Source organism: Saccoglossus kowalevskii, chromosome 12 (assembly GCF_978046115.1).
Source record: "Saccoglossus kowalevskii chromosome 12, keSacKowa6.1, whole genome shotgun sequence".
In the NCBI taxonomy this organism is placed as follows: Eukaryota; Metazoa; Hemichordata; class Enteropneusta; family Harrimaniidae; genus Saccoglossus; species Saccoglossus kowalevskii.
This window is the reverse complement of record NC_140652.1, coordinates 23,557,989-23,581,484: the sequence shown is the minus strand read 5'-3', so window position 1 is coordinate 23,581,484 and position 23,496 is coordinate 23,557,989. Positions and strand designations below refer to the sequence as shown.

General features: G+C 34.4%; 1 protein-coding gene and 1 long non-coding RNA gene across 2 annotated transcripts; one reads left to right on the top strand and one right to left on the bottom strand.

Annotated features, from left to right (window-relative positions):
* Nucleotides 1-412: 412 nt before the first annotated feature.
* On the top strand, nt 413-1,124 carry LOC146735651 (uncharacterized). The gene is made up of 2 exons (XR_014931162.1): nt 413-505; nt 702-1,124. It is a non-coding gene; the product is annotated as an uncharacterized LOC146735651 (long non-coding RNA).
* A 2,387-nt stretch (nt 1,125-3,511) lies between these two features.
* Nucleotides 3,512-12,768, bottom strand: LOC144350002 (uncharacterized). The gene is made up of 5 exons (XM_085506189.1): nt 12,703-12,768; nt 11,857-11,921; nt 5,652-5,779; nt 4,263-4,362; nt 3,512-3,749 (listed from the first exon to the last, which is right to left on the bottom strand). The coding sequence occupies exons 2-5, from the start codon at nt 11,885-11,887 to the stop codon at nt 3,634-3,636; spliced, it is 375 nt and encodes a 124-aa protein (XP_085362315.1). The 5' UTR covers nt 11,888-11,921; nt 12,703-12,768; the 3' UTR covers nt 3,512-3,633.
* Between the last annotated feature and the right edge of the window lie 10,728 nt (nt 12,769-23,496).

Below are 23,496 nucleotides of genomic sequence, written 5' to 3'. Positions count from 1 at the left end.
CAGTAAACATGGATGAAAGTATCGCCGTTGAACTTAAAAAAAGTGAAATTATCCATCTCTGCGATCGAATCGAATCAACCTTTAAAAAGTCACGTTTACTTGCACAAACCCACTCATGAATAACCAATGACATCATGAATAATTATTATCGGTCAAATTCCCGCAGATGTGTCCAATCAGGATTTCATTAGTGGTCAGGTTAGTTGTCGCGATCAGGATAAAAGGAATAACAGAACAATTAATTATTTAATTTTGTAAAACAACAACTTTGCTAGGTTACCGCCACATGTATGTTGCTTTTTCCGAGTCAAATTAGGGATAATACATGCCCTAGCCTCTTTTCTTTGCGCATTGATACGGCGCCCTGAATGAATATATAATGAGGTGTGTTAAAATAAACATGATTAACATAAACAGTATGGTGAATAACATCGCTATATAATACCAATCGCTTCATATGAATATTTGCCTTCTTGCTATCATAAAGACACTACTATTCTCAAAGGTAAGCGGTGTACACACTTATAAAGCCTGCAGATAATTATACCTCAATACAATACAATACATATAACACCTCATAAATTGAATGATGTCTTAACATATGTTGAATTGTTATAAACATAATGCTCTTTTTTTTATTAAAGATGATTAGACTCTCGAAATAGCAAGTAGTAGCAATACTTTTTTTTTATTTTACATAGAAATGACTTCAACTCGACTGGTAGTATTCCTAGTTATGATCACACTGTGCACAGTGAGTGCACATGAGGTAGATGCTCATATCAAGAGTTCAAATGAAAATGAATGCAAAGACGACGAGAATGCATCAGTGCACAAACGACTTGATGAAGACACTTTGCGAACAGCACGAAGTCGTTGGTTTTCTAGACAATTTATGTCATTATCAGAATTCGTGGATTACCTTCATATTAATTGAATTGTCTATTATATTGATCACTAATGCTTACTTTACACCATACGATTGATAATTTAAATAATAATATCATATACATTACCAATTAACGTTTTTGTATTCAATATTAAGTAATAGTCGAGTTCTTTTCTTTTTTCATAGTTCTGTTGGAAAGTTCATCTGTATTAAAGTTCGAATGTATAGTAGGAAATATTGTTATGCTATGGTTTGAGTCGCCTATTAATATGTGAGGGGCGGGTTGTTAATATCATGTGATATTTAATTCACTTTAGCAAGAAAATGTCTGTACTGTATTGTGGCGCGAAATTATCCCTAAAACCGTTGGTTTATGTTCATAACAACTGTGGGCATGTGCATGTTATGTCTATTATGTTTCATGGCAATCGTATGTTCTCGATTCTTCCGATTTTATCATTTAGTTTAGTGGCGTGTTTGAAGCAGACTATTATTGAAGTGAGATATGTTGTATGTGTTAATGTCGTTGTAAAGCACGGTGATTTGGAAAATATTTTTCGCTCAAAATGTTATTATACACAGGTCACGTATTGAAAAGCCAGAGATATGTAAGGGAAAACAGAATCTGTTTTGTGACAAGAGATCCTCCCAGTCATAGTTTAGTGAACCTGAATGAATCAATAACTCCTCCGTCCCAGTCTGATCTGATTTATGGCATATTTGTGACCTTCTCTGATTTGTTATTTAACGTTGAAATCCCCTTTCATTCATAGATTTCCAATTACAATAGTGTTCTTCCATGTACCATTTGTCAAATTAAAGATAACGCCTAGATCATTTTGGCTCAGGTGAAAAACATTCACCAGCAAAATATTCCGTATCCACAAGTTTCAATAATAGGTGATTTTTAATCCAAACATAAACTTTGTTTCATCCTTTAAATGCTGAAATTATTTCCTCTAATAAAATTGTGTTATGTTACCATAATTGTGTAGTACATGTTGACCCAATCTCAATCAATTTTACTATTTGGAAATGACCTGGGATCGGTCACAAGTACATGGTTATTAGATAGTAATTTCCAACAATATGCAAGAGTTATCACAGTGAACATTCGAATTTTCATATCATGCTCGAAAAAAAGCACTATACTAATATTGAAATCTTCACATCGATTCAGGTAGGATATATGATTGCGATTAATCAATGGTTAGTGTGAACAAAATAATATAATTTGTAATATTTTTTTTGTGTTGATTAATTATTTGCTAAATTGTGATATTTATTTATTAGTTGACCCGTTAAAAAATTGAATCAGTACATATGATTTAAAATTATCATTTATACACACAAAAATGACCTGCAGGATTACTCTTTTTCTATATATATATACATCATATATTTTATTTATAAGAAATATAAATCGCTTGTGTCATCATTTCTATAACATTTAAATAAAATAAAAATGTCTACATTATTTGCATCTACTTGCTATATTATTAATATATTGGTTGACACAATTTGGAAATAAACTACTTCTTCACCCATCATTTACATTCTGCAGAATTATGTTGTCATCTTGAGTTGTTGTCGGTCTTTTCAAATATTTATTTATGTATTTCATCCTTGTTGTGTTGCAGAAGCCATTGACTGTCATCAATCTGCACATCCTAGAACTGTGAGTTATCACCAATACACAACTTCCCTAAGCAATCCCCCATTTTAGTGAATTGATTAGTTTTATTTGTCTGTGCTTTGTTTCTTGTAATTATTTTGAGAAGTATTAAAGCCAGGAGATTTAATTTGATATTTTGGAGTATGTGTATTTCGTTTCCAGTACTATTGTCTTGTCTACCCCAGTCTAGCGGTGAAAGAACCCCCTGTCCAATGCAAGTTCTGTGGTTGATCCTCTCAATATCAATAAGCAGGCCTTACACTGTGACAGTGACAAATACATTTAAACGGCAATGCCAACAGAAGAATACTACTGCAAAGTACCCCTGAGTTATGAGTTTTCATTCAGACTTCCGATTCGAACAACACTGCGAATAAATTGTCAACTTTTCCCATAAACAAATAAGAGCAATTTTATTGCAGTTAGAATCCACCTAGTTAGGAGATGAATGTCTCTGGTGGTTTTATGTTATATTTGAAACATGTTGGTTCGGTATTGTAAGCTTACTTGTTGGTGTTTACGATGTCTTTTCGTAAAATACGAAAACGTGTTTGTTCATGTTTACACACACTCTAAAGTTGTGACAAAGCTAAGGCAAACGATTGGATATATAACATTTAATATCCTTGTTGCAAGCACATTCGTTAACGTTAACAGGTCCCGGAAAACTCAACTCAATTATTGCAAAAATGAAGTTCTAAAATCATTAACCTTTAATTGTTCGCGCTTCCGATGATTAAAAAGGGCACAAATAGTATATTTTGTGAACTATCCGTATTCTAGTTTAAATAAAAATTCTGCCAACACAATCCTTTGCCAAATAAAAAAGGTTAATACTTGGCAAATGGTAACTGTATTGCTATATGATAAGCTCACTACCATCATTACCGTAATTACAGATGTCATTTGCCTTATAACCCGATTGCCAGTAACTGCTTAAACGCATATTTCGATTGTTGACGAACAACTTTATTCAATTAGCATATAGAAAATACATATTTACATCACTACTAAGAAAAGGGTAATATTCAAGGCGAGCTATACGTGTTTGTAATCGCATCGTCTATTCTTACAACATAAAACATATTGCCAGTAAAGTCAAAATACCCATACCCTTGTTGAATGTTAGTGTTGCAACAGAGTTACACAGGTTGGTTTTACAGCAACTACTGCAAATATTCACATCTGAGAAGAAAACAAACATGTACAACCAAAGAAATGACGAGATATGTACATTACTTGGGGTATGCAACGCACATAGTGCTGTATGGTGACAATATCCCATTCAAGTCTCCTCTCGTAGATAGCGAGACGGATGCGACTACCTTCTGACATTACATAGGCGGTTTGTAATAAAACAATAAAACATGTATTACCACATTCATAGTGAAAAAATGTAATACATCGAAAATGTACAGAAAATATAGTTATCGTAGTCCGTCATATTGTGAGCAGCTATTTTGATCCACCTGGACATCCCAGTATCCTAATTACCTCGGACATGCGCATTCGTATTTTTCTGAGTTGGAACGCTTATGCGAAAGCGAGATTGTAACAGGATCTTGGTATCATGTCAGCTTAGTTGCAAACTCCAAGTAATGTACCTCTGATACTATATTGTTAACACTTTAGTAACTTCATAAATGTAGACGTTTATAGGAGTTTGCATCTGGTACTATGATAAAAAATATTACTAACCTTCAATAGAAAAACAGCCTTCAAATATGCCACACATAGTTTCGTCGCTGCAGCTACGAGAGAACCCAACTACATCACCATTCTGCTTGGTTCTGCTTATCTGCGAAACAATTTGTTACTAATTAATCCTAAGGATTGCAAGAAAAAACCGCGACGTCGCATCGTATTTACAAGGCGGCAGAGGTAAATTGCCATGACATCACAGACTATTCCCGTAATAAACTTTTTTCCATACATGGTCCCACCAATTAGCTAATGATGTTGGTGACATCGACAATGCTTAAAGTTTCTATATATAATAAATGTAATTATTTTTCTTAAATTACACCGTGACCGTGACCGTGGAATGTGCGGGGTCCCAATACAGTACCTAGAACGATGCACCTGGTTAAATTTGAATAACTAACATTAATAAACAGCAAGGTAAGCTATTTGTTAGTGCTCAAAGAACCATTCTAAGTAATTAGCATTTTTAGCTAGAGACAATAACCGCGCCTAAGAAAGGTGATTGTTTGCCCAAAATATGCTGATGTTCGGATATTTGGTAGCAGAGAAACTGAGAAAATATCTACCAAATAAACGTCAACTGCAGAAAGGCATAAGTGAGTGAATTGAAAGATTGGATTTACAGCATTATTTAAAGCTAAGTCCTAAGAAATCAGATATTTAGTATTTGCCCCAATAAATTAAGAAATTGAATTTGGTTTCTTTCGAAGTGAATAATACTTAATAGTTTATATTGTAGTAAAAATAATGTCAATTCAAATTGCAGTAGGCATGGAATTTGGGATTGTTTTGAAGTAAATATATATATATATATACCATATTAAAGCTGCTTCGATTACTCTTAATTGGCTTCAAGTGAATATCGGATAGTATATACAATATTGTTGTTAGTATACAAAGCCCTTTACGGCCAGTCCCTAAATATATTACTGAAATGTTTCAACCACATGTGTACTCCCTACTACCCATTTAGAGTTATTTTAATCTTAAAAAGTCAGATCGTACTATTTTTGGCGCCACAATATAGGATTAAGCGTATTCCTAAATTATTTTTTAAATGGCTCTGTAGTAGAAGTTGTAGATAGGCACTCATATCTGGGTGTTGCTCTGACTTGTGGTCTATTCAAACCAAAAAAAAAATAATCGTGTTTGTGTGGAGGAGGAAAAGGAAGGCGAAGGCTAACTTCTACTTTAGGAGTTTACTTGACTCGTAGCAATAGGTTGATTGTAACTATATTAATTGAAATGTAATGAGCTTTAGCAGAATATTTTACAGTTGGTTGGGTTGTTTTTTAATCATTGTAATGACTATACTTTATTCACTCATTAACGTTGTACTTGTTTTAGTTTAAATTTTATTTATTTTGGTGTAGCAATACTCACCATACATACTGGTTCACCAAATAATGGGCTACAAATGCTTTCATAGCCAGTATAATCAGCCTCGCAATCGGAATGTGACAATGAGTCACACTCATAACATGTCAACGCATAGGATTGGCATACCAAGCCTGTGAATACATAGCAAACACTTTATTTTTTCAAAATGGAATTATTTTGTCCATGTTTATTTCATTTATGCACGAAATGTGTGATAATGTAGTATTGTGATGATAATATAGCAGGAAAACGTATTATCGTGGGATATGCATTCTGTCTGTCGTATATTTTTTTCTAATTTCAACAACGTCAGGTAGATCTGTACTTAATTCCTAGTTATGTTAGCCGCAACAGTTTAAATTTTGAAACTCATTTCACTATTTTGGTCAATTTTATGTAGTCAAACTTCTGAAATACATGAACTGAATTACTGTTTTGCTTTGATTACAATTACGATGGCCTCAGATATTTCTGAGTCTAACAGGTCTAAACTTTCAATAGCACTTTTAGTCTAGTGGATATGTACTGAAATTGTTCAGTTTGTGTTAAAAGCACTTGGCAGACCTATACAGTTTTATATGCTGATCAATTCAAGATTTGGAGCCACCCCAGAAAACATTTTGATGACGTCATACTTATCGAAAAAAATTGCCGAAGCCCTAAGAGGTTTCATATAGCCTAGAAGGGCGCATATGTATGTTTAATGGGTGAAAATAACATTCACACGAGCAAAAATGACAAAAAAGTGTTAAATATTTATCTGACCTGGAAGATTAATCACAGAGAATCAGCTGACGGGCTCAACATATTGTTGCTCCCGACACAAAAGTATTGCTATCACTATAGCCCCTCATCATCTGGGAATTTTCCTACGGCCTTTGCACTTTGAACTTTCCTCAGCTTGTTGACCATAAGTCGAATCATTTAACAACAAATATATAAATCAATGGCATTACTTGTGTTATGTTAGGAAAGTATCTGAGGTAAGTTTAATAGGGAGTTTCGTAGTATTTTAACATCAACTTCAATAAGAACATTTAGACTGTTGGCACAGTGTCATTTGGCTGATTGGCTGGAAAAAAACATACTTAAATAATTAGGCAATCCTCAGTATTTTAAATGTACATTGAATAAATAGTCATACCAATTTTATTTAATGTCTCATTTATTTGTGTATAATTAGTTTTTATCTGAATATGGACAATTTCATTAGATACGCAACGCCAGGAAGAATTTGCTTTGAAAATCATCATTATGAAAATGAACAAACATGAATGCATTTGAATGACTGAGCACAGTTTACCAAATAAGGCAATGTGCGAACTTCTCCAATCAGCATACAATGATCAGCTTGATTGGAAATGAACACATGAATGTATCCACTAACACATTCATATTATAACGCCATGAATCATAATTAGAGTAACCACTACAGAAGCAAAGTGCGGTGCATTCTACTCCTGCTTTTTTGCACTTACAAGGATTTTTGCAACCATTCTTACAACAACATTCAACTAGGATACGAAGAGTAGCAGCAACTTCGGGTAAATCTGTCCACCTTAGTTGCCAAAAACCTTCATTGTAAATCCAGCATTAGTTGGTGGAATATTTTCAATGCTTCGGTTCTTTTTTGCAAAAAGCTGCAGTCGAACAGTATTTACAGATGATGAAAATCCAAGCAACAATACCCAACTATAATCCAAACAATCAATGTCAAAAGGCAATATTTACAAATCCGAGAACACACAGGGAACACACAAACAAAACAAACAACACACTGTCAAATCGGTGAGAGAGATACATGGACCTCAAGGCACAAACCAAGAGGTGGTGTCAGGTGTTTCGAAAAGAGTGAGCACATCCTGCTCTACATGTGGCACCCGCCATATATCTCTCTGAGTCACAATCGTGAATTTTAGGTCATCCTCGTGCAAGACAATTGACATCCAGCGCTTCTATTACCATCTGTTTCATAGAAACATGATACTTGTCCACCAGCTGATGATACTTGCCATATAACTTTTTAAATGACAAGATCAGTCTTTCTCTTATAAACCCTTGACTTAATAGTTTAAAACAGAGAAGACGATGTCGTTGTTAAAATCAGAATACATACTACGGATAAGCTGAGATATGTAAAGGCCATAAGAAAAGATAGAAAAGGTAGAAAGATGACAATTGTTGTCAAATTCGAGGTAAATGTCAAGGTATGAGGCCGAGGAAGCTGATTCTGTAGTTCCTTTAATGTCTAGTTCTGTGGGATATATCAATAGGAGCAAATCACAAAAGTTAGGATTGTTGATAGAAAATACATCATCAATATATCTAAATGTAAAATTAAAAGATTTAGCTTTTTTAAATTGTTTGTTCCTAACACTTCACTTGTGGGATCATATATATATATACAAGAAATAGCCATGTCTCCATCAGTTATCAGAGATGGATTTTGCATAACTGACTGTGTGACATTAGAAACAATTTTCCAGGTATTCATTGCAGATTTCTTTTCTTTTCCTGCAAGAAAGGAAACTGTATCACATCCAGTAATTGAATGAAACATTGGCAATGCACAGGCCTTTTCTTCACCTAGTAGTTGTGGTATATTGTTGACATTGATGTATCTGCCATAATCCAAATGCAATTGTCAGCTGTAAGTTTCTAAGTCTTACTACAGCAGCGACTCTGAGAACTACAACATCAGTATCAACTGTGTGAATGACTGTGCGATTCATTTCCTGTCCTTGCTGAGCATACTTTATATGTACAAAAATCCTGGTGTCAGCCTCCACGTGGTTACATGGGTTGATCAGGGTAAACTATGGCAGAATTTTTTAGTGACCTCTCCAGATCGACATCGAATACCACATCGATTCTCAATGCATTGGTTGACAACTTTCTTAATCATGGAAGAACTGTCTTGGAGGCATAATCTGCAAACGTCATATTGGCTCCAATCTATTTGTCAGTGCTGCTCCATCAAGAACTATCACTTTTGGTTCTGGAGGATCACAGCTAGAAATCGAGTAATCCATGCTCTCGAACTTCAGCAGCTATGCTTTGTTCCCTGATCTCACTGTTTTGTGAAATTGACGGAGGTGTGCTCTTTTATATTGCCATCCCTATTCTGACATACAATAAAGAGACGGGAAAACAATGAAACGTCATTCTTCAAAGATGGCATACGCTTTTGTTGCTTTGTTTGCCCTTTGGGTGAGTTGAAGATGCTCATTTTATCTGACAATGAGTCAGTCCTTCTTCAAACTGTTTTCGACCCACTTCTTCAATCTTTTCTAGATTTGATACTGCAAGTCCTTGGTGTATATTCCCTGTGTGTAAGACAATCAATGAATCTGTCAACTCTAAAAATGGATTCAGTTATTGTGCTATGCAAGTTACAAACATCTGCAGAAAATCTCTTTTGGAATGATGCTATTTCTTCATGGTGCTTCTTTGCTTCTTCTCCATCCTGTTTTTTTGGGAATGCTGCTCTTAAATGCCTCTGTCAATGCTGATATTTGAGGACCTGAGATGAGCCAGCGATTCAGGGCATTCTCATTGCTTGTGATGCCAATTATTCCACTTTGCTCTTTCACATTTTTAGTGTTTAGTTCGTGGGCATGATCAATCTATATTCCTGAAAACCTATTCTCTGAATTGTGAACTTCAGAATGCTGTTCGCTTAAACTCAACATGTCCCTCAGGTAAACAGGAAGCCATCGAAAATAGTTTACCTTGTCCATTGCAAAACACCAATGCCCCATGAATATACAATTAAAAATTTCCTTCTTTGAGTAATTTTACAACTGTGAGCAGTAATAATTCCAATTAAAAAGCAGTTGACCAGTATCTGAACTGAGGAATGTTTTTAGACTGCTGGTAGAAGACTTCAAAATCTACATATTTTGTGAAGGGAATGAGCATCTTTAAGTAGTGAATATAGTGCGACTTTTTACATGACTGCATCACAGTAATGCAATGGCTTCTTCTAGAGCTTGAATCCACCCACTGCCTTTAAGCCAGGATCCGATCAGGCTAATAAACGCCATTTCTATATGTAACCCACCTAACATTATTCTCTCCAAACTTCTCAGGCCATGTTCATTGAACTGTCTTTGCAATGACATAGAGCGGCTAATCATATGTCATAACAGGTGTCTGTTCTGGCTTGAGAAAAGTTGTCACTTTTTTAATACAGAATGGGAATCTTCTTTGGAAAAGGAAAGCATTGATGAGATGGTTTTTAACACTATTAGGTCATTATGTTGGTTGGCGTGGGAGGCCCACCAAGATAACATGGGTGGAAGTCATTCCATTATTCGCAACCTTACAAACACAAGCCACGTCTTCCTATATATCATAACCTCACTCAGAGAACCAACTTCTTTTAATTTCCAGGATGTGTTTGAAGGAATAGGAGGAATATTTTACCATCACAAGGCTGACCAGTGTTATGATCATCAGGATGCTTGAATATGGAAAGCTTCCTTTGTAGTCATGGAGGTAGGGTCATAGTCCAGATTGTCATAAGCTGATGTGGTAAACACATATTTTACAAGATTTTCAGAACTGACAACCCATCGAATTTTGTATGTGCACAATGAACGTACTATAGTGTTATCAATTTTCAGAACTCTGTCATAGGAAATTGATAGGCCGAGTTGAAACATCTCATCAACTAACTTGGCCTGGCGAGTTTCTGAGTAAATACTGAGGCCAACATGTACAGGCAGTGTTGGTTCTCGGTCTTTGCTATGACGATCATACACCGTATTATTCAAATCTTGTCAACGGTTACAGGAATTGAATATGACCATCTGTGAAACAGAGAGACATGCTTGGTTTTAAGATAACATATCATGCTTTTTCTTTGCTGTAAGATCAGACCCATTTAAAATCATGCTGACCAGAGTGAGTAATGTTTTAAAACAGATTGCATTTGAGCATCTTTGCTAAATGTACCATCAAATTTGGTTGCAGTGGTAAAAATATCCCTTCGTATGATGCTTGCCGCCTTTGCGAGGTATGTTCCTTCATCGTCACCACAATCTGCATAAGCCATTTGAAGCATTTCACCTATTCTTTGGCGCATGCGCAGAAAATCATTGACTTTTTCCCTGTACATTTCGTTGCAAATGTGCAAGCAGTAATCTAGTAAACACAACAGCGATACATTTAGCTGTTCTGCTGTTTAAAGGAAAACATTCAATTCGGTATTGGTGACGTCATTGTGACGTCAAAATCAATTTTTAGAAGTGGCTCCAAATCTTAAAATGTTGAGCAGAAGTCATAGTACCTTGACACAAGGTTTCATCCTTTTAACATAAACTGAACAGTTTTGATGTTTTTCAGTACATATCCACTGGACTATTTGAATATCTTGATAGAACAAGGTTTTACAAACAAAATATATACCAAATATATGCATATATGTTAAAAAATGCGAGAATAACACAACTTTTAGTCGAATTTATCTTAATTCGTAAACACGCCATTACGCAAATTGGTAATTGCATTTTAAGAAGATGTTAAACCACTTACATTTTTTCCCAACCACCCATTTCCCACTCCAGAGACCCCAATGCAATTAAAAAACGTGATTGTTATACTCTGGGGATGGGTTCAGTCCCAAATACCAGGCTAAACCAGTGCACTATTTGTCTTTGCTGCCAAACAAAAATATAATATTGTATTGTATTATATTTGAATATTAGCGAACAGACAACATATACTAATACACATATGCCGTCACAGAACTGAATTATGAATAATATCATTGATTCAGAACATTCTGGACATATTAAAGTGCTTGCACGTGGAAATAAATATAGCCACATATTGTGAATCACCGTATAGATAGAAAGAAAGTAAGCAAATTGTTTTACATTTTCCTCACATCTGTCAAAGTGATAGACGATGACACTGGTTTCCCTATCTTTTTCATTCATTGCCAATAATTTTCACAATAGTGTTTATGATTAATTATTTCACCCGCAATCATTTGCTGGAGAGTCAAGATAGTTGACGTCACAGTACTGATGAAATGTTAATGTTATCGAACACTGAACATTCTAGGATTGCATGTTTTAAATAATATTTGAATAATGAAGAAAGGAATATATAATGGCAGATATAATGGCAGATGCAATCATTTGAGAAAGGTAATGCAGGAACAATGTTAGTGTTATATATAATTCAAACAAGTACATACCTAACACGGAGAACAATATAATGTACTTCATTCTGGAAACAGTGATATGATTGAATTAAACAAACCTGGAATAAAACGAAGAATTAACTGAGCTGGTAAGGACTTTTTTATCAGTAATTCGATTTGCGTTCGTACTTTCATTTGTAAATGCTAAAACGTTGCACACTTTCAACCCATACTGTCACAGGCAGTACAAAAATTGCCACTTGGCCAGTGGCTGTGACATCCTAAATATTTTGACAGGTTATAAGTTGATTGTTCTCTGTCGTTATACTACCAGAGTTTATTAAATGTGGTATCGCGATGCTGATATTATTTGTTTATATGCAGCAACAGAATAAGTAGGCAACAGTTTCACACTCTGCTATTAAAACGCCATTTCCCAACATTGAATAAGCAGAGGGCTATAGGAATCTATTCTAAAATTCCTTCGGTGCCAATATGTTCATACCAATTGTAATTATTTGCAAAAGTGGATATACACCAAAAGTAAAAACCTTTATGCCACGGATACTCTGATGCAAAGTGTCTGATTATCTAGTAGAGGCGAACATTTAAACTAGTTTACAATGGCGAGTGGGCAGTCTATTTAAGGAACCATTAACTATGTCAAACTCTCATTCACATTAACTTCAGATACTGACGTGATCGTTCCAGCATGATTGGGATAATGTCATTATAAGGCAAAAAATAGGTAGTTACTCGTGTACAAAATAACATCGTAAATATCAATTGCTTAATTCACTCAGATTCAAATTGAAATTATTATCTCAACGTTAAGTGCCATTTTATAATGATTGAACACGATATACAGTATACAGAGACACAATAATGTTGACAATTTACCTTTTTCACTTTGCTCTATCACTGCAAAAATATGGCTGCTACACTTAAAATCTACCAGTACTTTATGCTTGAAGTTATTATTGAACAGACAGAAAAATATAAATATTGTTTTTTCGATTAGGCTATTCCATTTTGCTCTTATTCAGCTATTCTTTTGTTTGTTTTCATTTTATTCAATAGATTAAACGTTGACACTCGTCATGAATTTCTACTGTACAACCTAAGATATGTGAACGCTCAGTTTCTGAAAATCGTTTGCTTCAAAGCTGGGCATATCATCAATGCTCATTCAGTGAATAGTGTGTTTGGTGATCTCAATACAGGGTTTATAATAGTCGTGCAGCAGCTGTATACTCACTCACGCGCTCAATTTTGGACACGCATAGAACTAGCTCGGACTTAGGTACTAATATGACAAGTTATGGATAACCGTCACCTCAGTGTCTCTAATTTAACATTTAAAAGCATTCACGAAAAGTGGTACTGGACCAGAGCCTGACTAGATGAACCTCTCTGTAATGAATTCACTATGAGAGCAGTATTACTTGCACCATGGCTATCATTGACAGTTTTGAAACTTGTTGACCCTATTTTAGATGCATGTCAATCTATGATATAAAATATGAGATAAAATAAACAGATCAAATCAGTGATAAGAGAATGGACGTAATAAAAACTGTTTTAATTATTTGAATATATTAAAGAAGACACCTAGCGATAAAACAAATTTTTGAGATTACAAATTACAAACCAAAAAATTGGTCGGAGTGATAAAACTCGATATGAATGAATAAACTAATCACCTCATTGTATCCAAATTCAATATGTAGCAACAATATCGACACAGTAAAAATAAATAAATTGTAGCTTTGCAATTCATCTTCCCTATCAGTGGAGCTGACATGATATATACCAACACACCTGGTCCTAACAAGGTCAGGGAAGGTCAAAAGTTCAAATAATCAGGTTGAAATAATGTTTGGTCATGTAAATTGAGGTGTTGTAAGGTGTTATCTCAAAAGAAACATGATCTAGATCTATAAAAACAATAACTTTTTGAATTAATTGGAAATGGAGAGTCTTTCCAAACATTTTGTTTCTATGACAACAAGGTCAAACTCTTTTCCAACCATGACACCCACGTTCGCATCGTTTGGGAAATCAACCAAGGAGTTTCTTTCATCAATTGATATAACTGTCCATGATATCTGGCACAGCATATTATGAAAATAAAAGACTTTGTCAATAAGGAAGCTGAAAATTCCATCACATCTTTTAGCATTCCTTATATAACCACCGAATTTGTTTTGAAATATTTAAATTCACTACCAATTGTGAAATCGTGTGATATTGACGACCCTTCGACCAAACTCCTTTGAAGTGTTTCTCCGATTATTTCATATACACGTATTCTAACCTAATTTTGCTAATGTTTGCATTGATGTATGTGTTTTTCCCGGGCAGTTTAAATTAGCTAAAGTGAGTTTAAAGTTTATTAAAATAGGATTCCAGCTAAGAGTTACCGTCCAGTATCACTAACTCCTATCATAGTTTCTTCGAGAAAAAAACACTTTATACATATTATGACGTTGTTATTGATTCCTAGTCCGGGTTTAGAAAGCACCATTTCTGTTATATATAAACATTATATATAATTATATATATATAAACACTTAGGGAAACAATGTTACTATGTTATGTTCTAGGTGTAATGTAACATAACTACATAACTAATGAATGTAAACATGGGTGTACTGGAAATCGTAGGAGAAATGAGCCCCAAATATGATAATATTTACGTTTGAAATAATATTTATTAATTTCGAAGTATTTCGATCGCATTTATGTTATCCAGTTTTCTACTTTTATTTGCCAAATGGAAAATCAACATATAATTAACTATGATATAAACATGAATCAGGTGCGATTTCTACACGTCATTGGTTCATTGTCCTTCTATACAAAAACATGTACCTAACACGTGTACACTGTAACAACACACAGCCTGCGATGGTGGCTTTAAAAACGCCTAAAACTCAATTACTTTATTAAAGTAAGACTATATAATTGTCAGTTTTGTTATCATTTCAGTAAACTATCACGAATTTACTTGAACACATGCACTACATTTCCTTTGACATGAATTTTTAGTGAATAAAATAAAAACAGCAAACGTAATACAATACAAAATATTTTTTTAAATATTGCACTTACAACATAAGAATATTGTAATTAAAACTTAATTAAAAATAGGTGTTGTAACACAAACTCGTACTGTAAACACTGTTTGAAACAAAACGCCTAATACAAAAAATGTAAATAAGGACTTATTACACATGAATATTATAAACATCGTACTTAATACAAACCAATATTGTAAACACACAAATAATACAAAGGAATATACTAAACACCTCACATAATGTACAAAATGATCGAATATACTATCCTGCAAATACCAGCCGTTACTACCAGACATAATTGTCTTTCTGTCAAATTTTCGTGTCTAAAATATGATGCATTGAAACACGCGGGTCACTTAAATGCTGCATTCTTATTGGTCGATCGGTATCAAATCGAAAATAGTGGTGCTTTCGATCAAAGCATAACTATTCAACCAAAACTGTGCGTGTGCGATTCATCAACATTCAATGTTTCCCCCGACATGTGTATAGATTTTAGATAGATAGACATATAGATGTTTGTATGTTTGCATGTCGTTTACCCGTGAATTTATACGCTCAACCGGAAAACAAGAAGTATTCTGAACAATAGGTGATATTCCGTTCAACTGCGAGATCTCGCGAGATGCATGAAAGACGCGCGTCGAACGTCTACTGAAAAAATCGAACGATTTGATTTTGAACTCGAATTTCGTTGCTCACATCGACCGTCCGATCTTCGACAGAGGAATATTGCTTTCGAATACCCTTACTTGATCGAAATTGTCTATCATCAAATGTGTACAGCACATTATTAAGCATGGAAATGCCCCCAAAATATTTTCGCGTTTGTCGAATCCCACGCAATGTTTGACGCCACTACGACGTTATGACCTTTGTTTGTCCTGTTTTTACGTTCGATTTCACGCATAACGCGTGATTCTCGCAGTGAACGGAAAATGGTCTATTGCAGCAGGTTGAGTATGCAAACTCGGACAGACACTTTAGAATAGTAAAAAACTTTATCCACGCTTTCATATTGAGCTTCAGGCTCCCGTGGCTGTAATTCTGCATATTCGTGTTGTTTAATTTCATCTTGCTGGGCTGATACATCGATGTCTTGGTAGTTGTCGTCAGTGTCATTGCTGGTTCTGCTGGATCGTCGTATTTTCGTACAGACCACACCGATTATGATACCTACGATAATTCCCACGACTGCAAATATTGTACATACAATTGTCACAACACCTTCAGGTAAGCCGGTAGTAGCAGTAACAGCAGCGTTCTCTGTTGAATGTAATATTAAGCAAGATGTACGAGAATTTTCACACGGAAATGTACGAAATCTCAGCAAAAGAAATTAATAATTAAACGAAGTATGAATTATTGCATTACCCATATAGTTTATGGTTAAATACATACATTTGATTTCATAATTACTCATTACTGTACTTTGAACACTTCCCTCCACAGTTGATATTTTATTCACACTGTATCCACTAGATAGTCCATCAGTTGGTAGTGTCCATACGACGGTAGCTGTAAGATTCATTATTCTGGCATTAGCAAAGACTCGACATAAAGGTAGGTTTTCATTATTGCCTATTTACTGGAGACATGCGAATTGTGATTATATTGACTGCAATCAAGTGCAGTTGTCATAGTTACAACTTGCTGAATAATGGTGTTGACTCATTGGTATACATATTAATACTCCATATTTGTTAATGAAAGTAATGGCTGTGCATAAATGGAGCTTTAATAATTAAATTAGTGCTTAAGAAAATCAAGAGATATTGAATAACTGGAATTTAATCGATCACGTGTCAATGAAATGGTTTATTTATAATTGTATTTTCAAGTTACATTCTGCAAAATGAAAAGTTACATTCCAGAAAATACATAAAAGGTAAAGACAAGGTCAACACCAGAGCGACGTGTCTCTGCTCAGCGTAATAGATGTGTGGTATGTCGTTTTGTAAAGATCTACAATACAAAACAGTATGCAGTTTTTAAAAGCATCAAGACATTAGGTAAACTGCTCTAAATTGTTCATCATTAATAGCAGGTATATAGATTTAGAAGAATTGATCACAAAGCGTATGTAGGCGTTTAACGTGCTAACAATGGTTTTAGCACATTTGAATTGTATTATGGAACACAAACTATTATAATATATATACACTATACATACCGGCTGTAACAGACAATGTTACCGACACACTCTGTGTCAAATCGTCACCTGAACCAGACGTAACGAACAATTCAAACGTGTATTGCTGGTTTGGTGACAGTCCAGTGAACGCCATAGTAGTAACATATGATGCAAGGGTTAGAGGTGAGGCAACCAAGCCGTCCACATGGGAGTATGAGATTACAAAGTTGTCAAATAAGCCAGAGCTCGGTGCATCCAAGGATAAGTAGATATTAGAAACGGACTTGTTAGTCATGGTTAGATTAAGCGGTGCCGGTGGCTCTGTTAATAATAAATGTGATCATTATTTCATAGTCAAAATGTTTGCATAGCAATTTGAATATTTTACTGTAGTTCTGTAATTTAGTCGTTAATTTTTAAGCCTAATGGGTCCTAGTTTCTCACCCACTACAAAAACAACTTTCAGATTTATTTGTGAAATGTGACAAATTTGACATTCAAAGAGGTAATACTATGCAAATTACGTACTTAATTAGTATTTCAAATAACATCTGGATGTTCGTCAATGAAACGATGGGAATTTTAAATCCTTTTGTCACGGGGAGTCTGGGTCGTTTTATAAGAAACGAATTACGCGTTGTAAAGAGATGTAATTGTGTATTCAATAATTGTCATTGTATAAACTAATGACAGCCCACACTCGGAGTTAGGATTCATAACCCTGACTTAGGTGCATTTAGTGACATTTGTAATGTTGAATGACACACCATTTATTTCTTAAGTGATTTGATAAACAATTGTTCCTTCCATCAATGTATCAATCAATACACTCAGCCTTGATGTATAACATGTGTAATAACGCATTGCGCAATCAAATAAGCGTGATTCAAAAGCTAGCGAAGTGCTCCAGTTCGCTTCCTGTGAGGCCTTTGAAGCATATGAACTATTTGTTACGAGCCAGACAACTACGAAATATGTTTCCACGACACGTGATAATGAAACTTACTTATTCTTTGTACTGCTGTTTCAATCTCATCCTTAGTCGAGTCAGTCTGTACTGCGTAGACAGTAATGGTGTACACTTGTCCTGGAGTCAAATCGATAATCTCCAGCGAGGTTTCGGTTGCGGCCACCGTTACCGATGATGGTGGATTGCCCTCCGGGGGAGTTACACTAAGTCTCTATTCAACGATCAACGAAGTGGTTGTGTATGTCTCATTAATAATAACTTTAGATCGGCCTGTTACAAAATAAATATAATATAATATCAGTACAAACAACGCTGAGAGGCAGGACCTGGTTAACTGATTGCAGTATAAGTGTATATGTAAGTATTGGCTTATGTTAACTGGAATATTAAAACTATTATAGTAGTAGAAATTGAAATCTGAGTGAATTGTGGCAGAGAACAAGAATCATGAAACTCCATGCCGGGAGGTAAATTGGCTTGAATTCAACCAATCAAAGTAGAGGGAATTTGATACTGTCCAAGGCAAAATTGGAAACTGTGTTTTTTTTTCCTTTTCTGTGACTATTCCTCTTACAGTGGTTTTAATGGAAACTTAACTGAGCTTCATGTCTTAACGCTGTCAAATAAACAATAGTGCTTTCAATATTGTATTTTGTATTAATGCAAGGAGACCATGTGATCTTACCTGGCAAACAAAACTGATACTCAAAATATAGTGACATACAGCAAACCTATCAGCAGGTACACAGATTTAGAATTTCTGATAAGGTTCATAGTTTCACGTTGAATCCTCCATGATGTTTTGACGTCACTACGACGCTATGACTGTTGTTTGTTCTATTTTTACGTTCGATTGCATGAATATATCTATGAACGAAAAACGGTTTATTAAAGAATTAGGTAAAATGAATACTCAACATGCCAGTTGTCATTGTAGGAGATGACACATCACTGACAACCTTCAAAGAACCTGCACCAACCACTGCAACAACTTCCACCAAATATTCAGTTTCTGGTAACAGTTCCGTTAACTTTAATGATGCAGTTTCTGTATTAATAGCAAACCGGTCTAGGATTGCTGAGCCGTCGTCAGTCTTAGTTATGGTTACTTCATAGCCTTCAAAGGCACCATCTGGTTCACTCCATACAATGGCTACGCTGTTTGAGGTCGGAGTACCAGCCGTCACAGCACCAGGTATATTGGGTTCTGTGTACAGAAAAAAGAACGCATCGAAGAGTTTGAAAATACGTGATAAATGGCATGTTGGGTTCATTGTATTCAGCATAATTGTATTCAATAGCATTTGTCACAATTACGATATCTTCCTAAATATAGAACTGACGTAATTGTAGAATGTGGTACAGTACGTGAAACGGATCAACGTGTGCAAAACATTTCGTTTCTTCACTGTAGGATTTGGTGACTATTTGTTAATCACGAGAAGTTTAACGTCTTATTAAAATTACTAAAGTGAAACTATTACAGTTTTAAATACATGCGGCTGCTATTTGCATAATTACTTACATCACGCAATGCATGGTGATGTAATTGAGTTAAACAACATACCAGACAAACACAAGACACATTAAATAAACCAAGTCGCCATTACTGTGTAAATGAGGGTACTCATTGAATCATTAAATATTACTTATACCATGAAAATACAAATACATTTACGTAAGTGCATGGGCTAATACGAGAGCAAATACAGTGAATATAAATGCCCTGTAAATACTGTATATAATATTTCTAATTTTTCAGCATTTTCCAAAAGTAATTCTGATCAGCGAAAGTTCACTTGTACATTTCATGGATCCCACAAAATTAAAGCATTATAATCTGAGTTTAATGAATACAATTTGTCATAAATTCCCTAAAAGGGCATATAGTTCTGATCTCAAATTTGACTGATTTTTGTACTGCTTACTGACAAGCCAGAAACCAGCAAAATAGCACAAGTAAGTATAAATTCACCTGTAGAGGGCAGTATGTACTCACTTACTTGTATATTGATAGAGTGTAATAGTTTGTGTAATTGTACTTGCATCTACTGCTGACAGGAAAATAGAATAACGTATTCCAGAATCCAAACCAGTAAATTCGTAATAGAGCTTAAATCACCAGACTCCAGAAAAATAGAGTTTGTATCAAATACTCTTATCTGGTAACCGGTTGCATCTATGTCTGGTCTCCATTTTATCCAAATAGTTGTTTAAGTGAATTTAATAATATATCTGGTGAAACCACTATTGGCTACTGTAAAAAAAAGATCGTTGAGACATTGTACATAATAAACGTTATACATTTTACATAACATAGGACATTATACATTATCCTATATATATATATGTCATTGTACACACAAGGTAGAAACAACACATAACAAAATTTGTGTATGAAAAAAAAAATAGTAGATGTGTATAAGTAATATACGGATGTACATAAAAATGTAGTGTATACTTACTTGTTATCAACTCCTCCAGTATGACAGAACTGTGAAAGTTCCACTAATGGTCTGCACTTTAACAGTATATCTTGTGGCGGGTGTTAAACCTTCAAACACGGCTTCAGAGATGTCAGACAGTAATTCCATTGGTTGCTGAGTAAACCCATTGGCAGGAGAGTATTTTAGCGAGTATTGATCAAAAATATTGTTTGACAAAGCCGGTCCAGTTCAAATGATTTTGGAGGTCGTCCCTCATATACTGCCTACTGTGACCAATGATGGCGGCTGTGGTTCTATAAAAAATAAGACGAGTGTATGACGGAAGACCGAGATACTTACGATTGATTCTGTATATTTGAAGCACACACTGATGTCAAATGTATTCTTACTTTTGTCTAGAAGTGGGACAATTGATATGAGCAAGCATTCAACAAACAGAAATTGGTATCTGAAACCAACAAAATTTGCATATACATGAACATGGTTTTAGGGTGGCTCATTCCCACCCATAGTATTAACAAGCCTAGACTTCGAGCGATTTCTTTAGTTATATGTTACGTTTGTTTAGTTGCATGAAGGAATTCAATTACCATTTCAGCAAATATGTTAATTCGCATAAAAATTATGATAGTTCAAACTGTTATTCCAATTTAGTTCAAAAGTTACCAGCTTTACGCCAATATAGATTTCAGAGGCTGTCAAATGATTTTCAGAAATAAACAATGGTTCATTAAACCAGCTACACATATATTGTATATATGCCATTCAAACCTGGCTAGTGAAAGTCAAATTATATATTAAAAAAATCTTTGATGAAAAACCCACATGTTTTTTTTATAGTATTTTTTCTTTATTTAAATTTTAAGATTCACTTGTAATATCTCATTTTTCTATTAATTAAATATATTTATGTGTGCATATATTGACATGTAGGTGTGTATGTATTTATGAAACAACTCATCTGAACATCATAGTTTGTTGTATATTATCGTTGATAGGCACAATCATATAACGGATTTAATTGGTACATCCCTAAATTGTCGGACCTGTCTTTTATATAACCTGCCTATTTTTTGACCAAGAAAATTGAAAGCCATGAATCCACTCTTTTTATGGCATGGCTAATATTATTGTTATTATTATTATTCGTCTTGCATACATTATTAGAATTTTCGTCGTCTGTGTACTCATACATTCAGTATTATGTTCACGTACAAACGCGTTCATATGTATTATTTCATGTAATTTATTGTATTCTCGTGAGTTCGAATTATATGCATTACCACCTCATATCGTATATTTGTGACTAATGTCGCACGTCTTTTGTCATACCTTAGTTGTAAACATTCCGACTCACTATATGCGAGGTTTGTTTCATTTTTGTTTGGCGTTCAAAAATAGTTCAAAATAACAATCGTTTGGCAAAATCACCCACATTGTCCCTTGTATAATGCAACTGAGTGAACAAAACTCACGGAACAATGTGACAGTAGTAAATAATAACATAATAAACACATAATATTTTGTTTACTCAATATCACTATCCAAGATAAAACAAAATTTAATAACTAATGTGATTTACTAAATTAGTAATTCGGAATTGAAAATATAAATATTGTTTTTTGTCCCCTTTGTCAAAAAAAACAATTGTTGGCCTTATGATTACAATCCCTTTTTATATTAGGTGAAGTATATCAAGTGGTTACAAAATATAAAGACTAACAAACGTACTTTCACTGTTTGGATTCTGGTTACCGCATGACGAAGCACACAACTGAATTCAGAATATTCACGGGGATGTTAGGAGAGATTATTAAATAGATTAATTCATACGCAGATGCAAAAGATACGTTCCAATAAATTATTTAAACATTTATTAGACACAAAGATATGTAGCACGCAAACGTAAATTCAACAAAACATTTAAAGAACAATCTATTACTACATGGCTGTCATCAAATATAGGACAAATTGATGTCAGATAAAAAGTTTTCTCAAAATGATGCAATTCGTTACCATAAACCCCTGTCCAAAATTGGGAATATCTGGTGGTATTGGTGTGTGTTTGTCTAAAGTCACCTTCCCAGAGTTCACAGACTTGTACACGAATCCCTGCACAATAATATGCACACCATGTGTCGTCTTAATTTATAAATCAGCGGCCCTATACAGAGTTACAGTTCAATCATATTGCATGCTGCATGCCACTGGCAATAGTTACAATTCAATTCGTGGCCTTCACCAGTACGTGTCCGTTTAATCGCGTCGTGTTCCATAAACATCCACATGTAGATACGTTCCATTCAATGACCTTCACCGATCTATAAACATGTGCCAGGCATGTCGCCCTCCAAAGGTGAAATTTTTCATGAATGCAATACATGTGGCATATGTCTGTCAACCTATTAGGCATTCCCAATTTCGAGGTATAGTTTTGAATAATACAATGAATCACCATCTCAGAATATAGCGTCTTCAGACTGCACGTCGTAATGCTTTTGTCAGATATATTAAAACACTAAACTAATTATGAGCACTGTTGACACATATGTGCCATATTTCTAGAAGTAATATAATAACATTCCAAAGACATTTTAAAAAACAAAATCATTTCAAAGTGTTACTTTAAATAACACTTTTGATATCCCCGATATACTACATGATAAATAAAAAAACGCTATCCAATTTTAAAAATAATAGTCTAATCGTTACAAGTATATAGTGGTTGAATACGTCTTTATCTACTTTATTAGGAATGAGACTGATTCTATTCAGTCGACATTATTTGTCCAGGTTTAGGGAAATATGTCTCAAATATCGTCATTCGAATGGAAACAAATTCCGAAAGCTTTTTGGATTATTTATTTCTTTATTTGTATAAAACTCAATTTTCGTTAAAAACAGTAAATGTGCAAACAATCAATCTTTTATCGGTTTAGTGATTCTAAATTAGTTTCTTAATTTGCCTACTTTTGCCTACTGCTTAGATTTGCCTACTTCCAATAAAATTATATGAAAAAAACGAAATGATTTTCATTTTACTATCACCAATTTTTCACA

What these genes read in the sequence shown, in the direction of transcription:
- LOC144350002 (XM_085506189.1), bottom strand. Translation starts at nt 11,887, where the DNA reads ATGAAGTACATTATATTGTTCTCCGTGTTAG. An exon ending in TTGGTGAACCAGTATGTATG is followed by an intron (nt 4,363 to 5,651) that starts GTGAGTATTGCT and finishes ATTGTTTCGCAG; the next exon opens with ATAAGCAGAACCAAGCAGAA. An exon ending in AGGCTGTTTTTCTATTGAAG is followed by an intron (nt 3,750 to 4,262) that starts GTTAGTAATATT and finishes TTTTCTTCTCAG; the next exon opens with ATGTGAATATTTGCAGTAGT.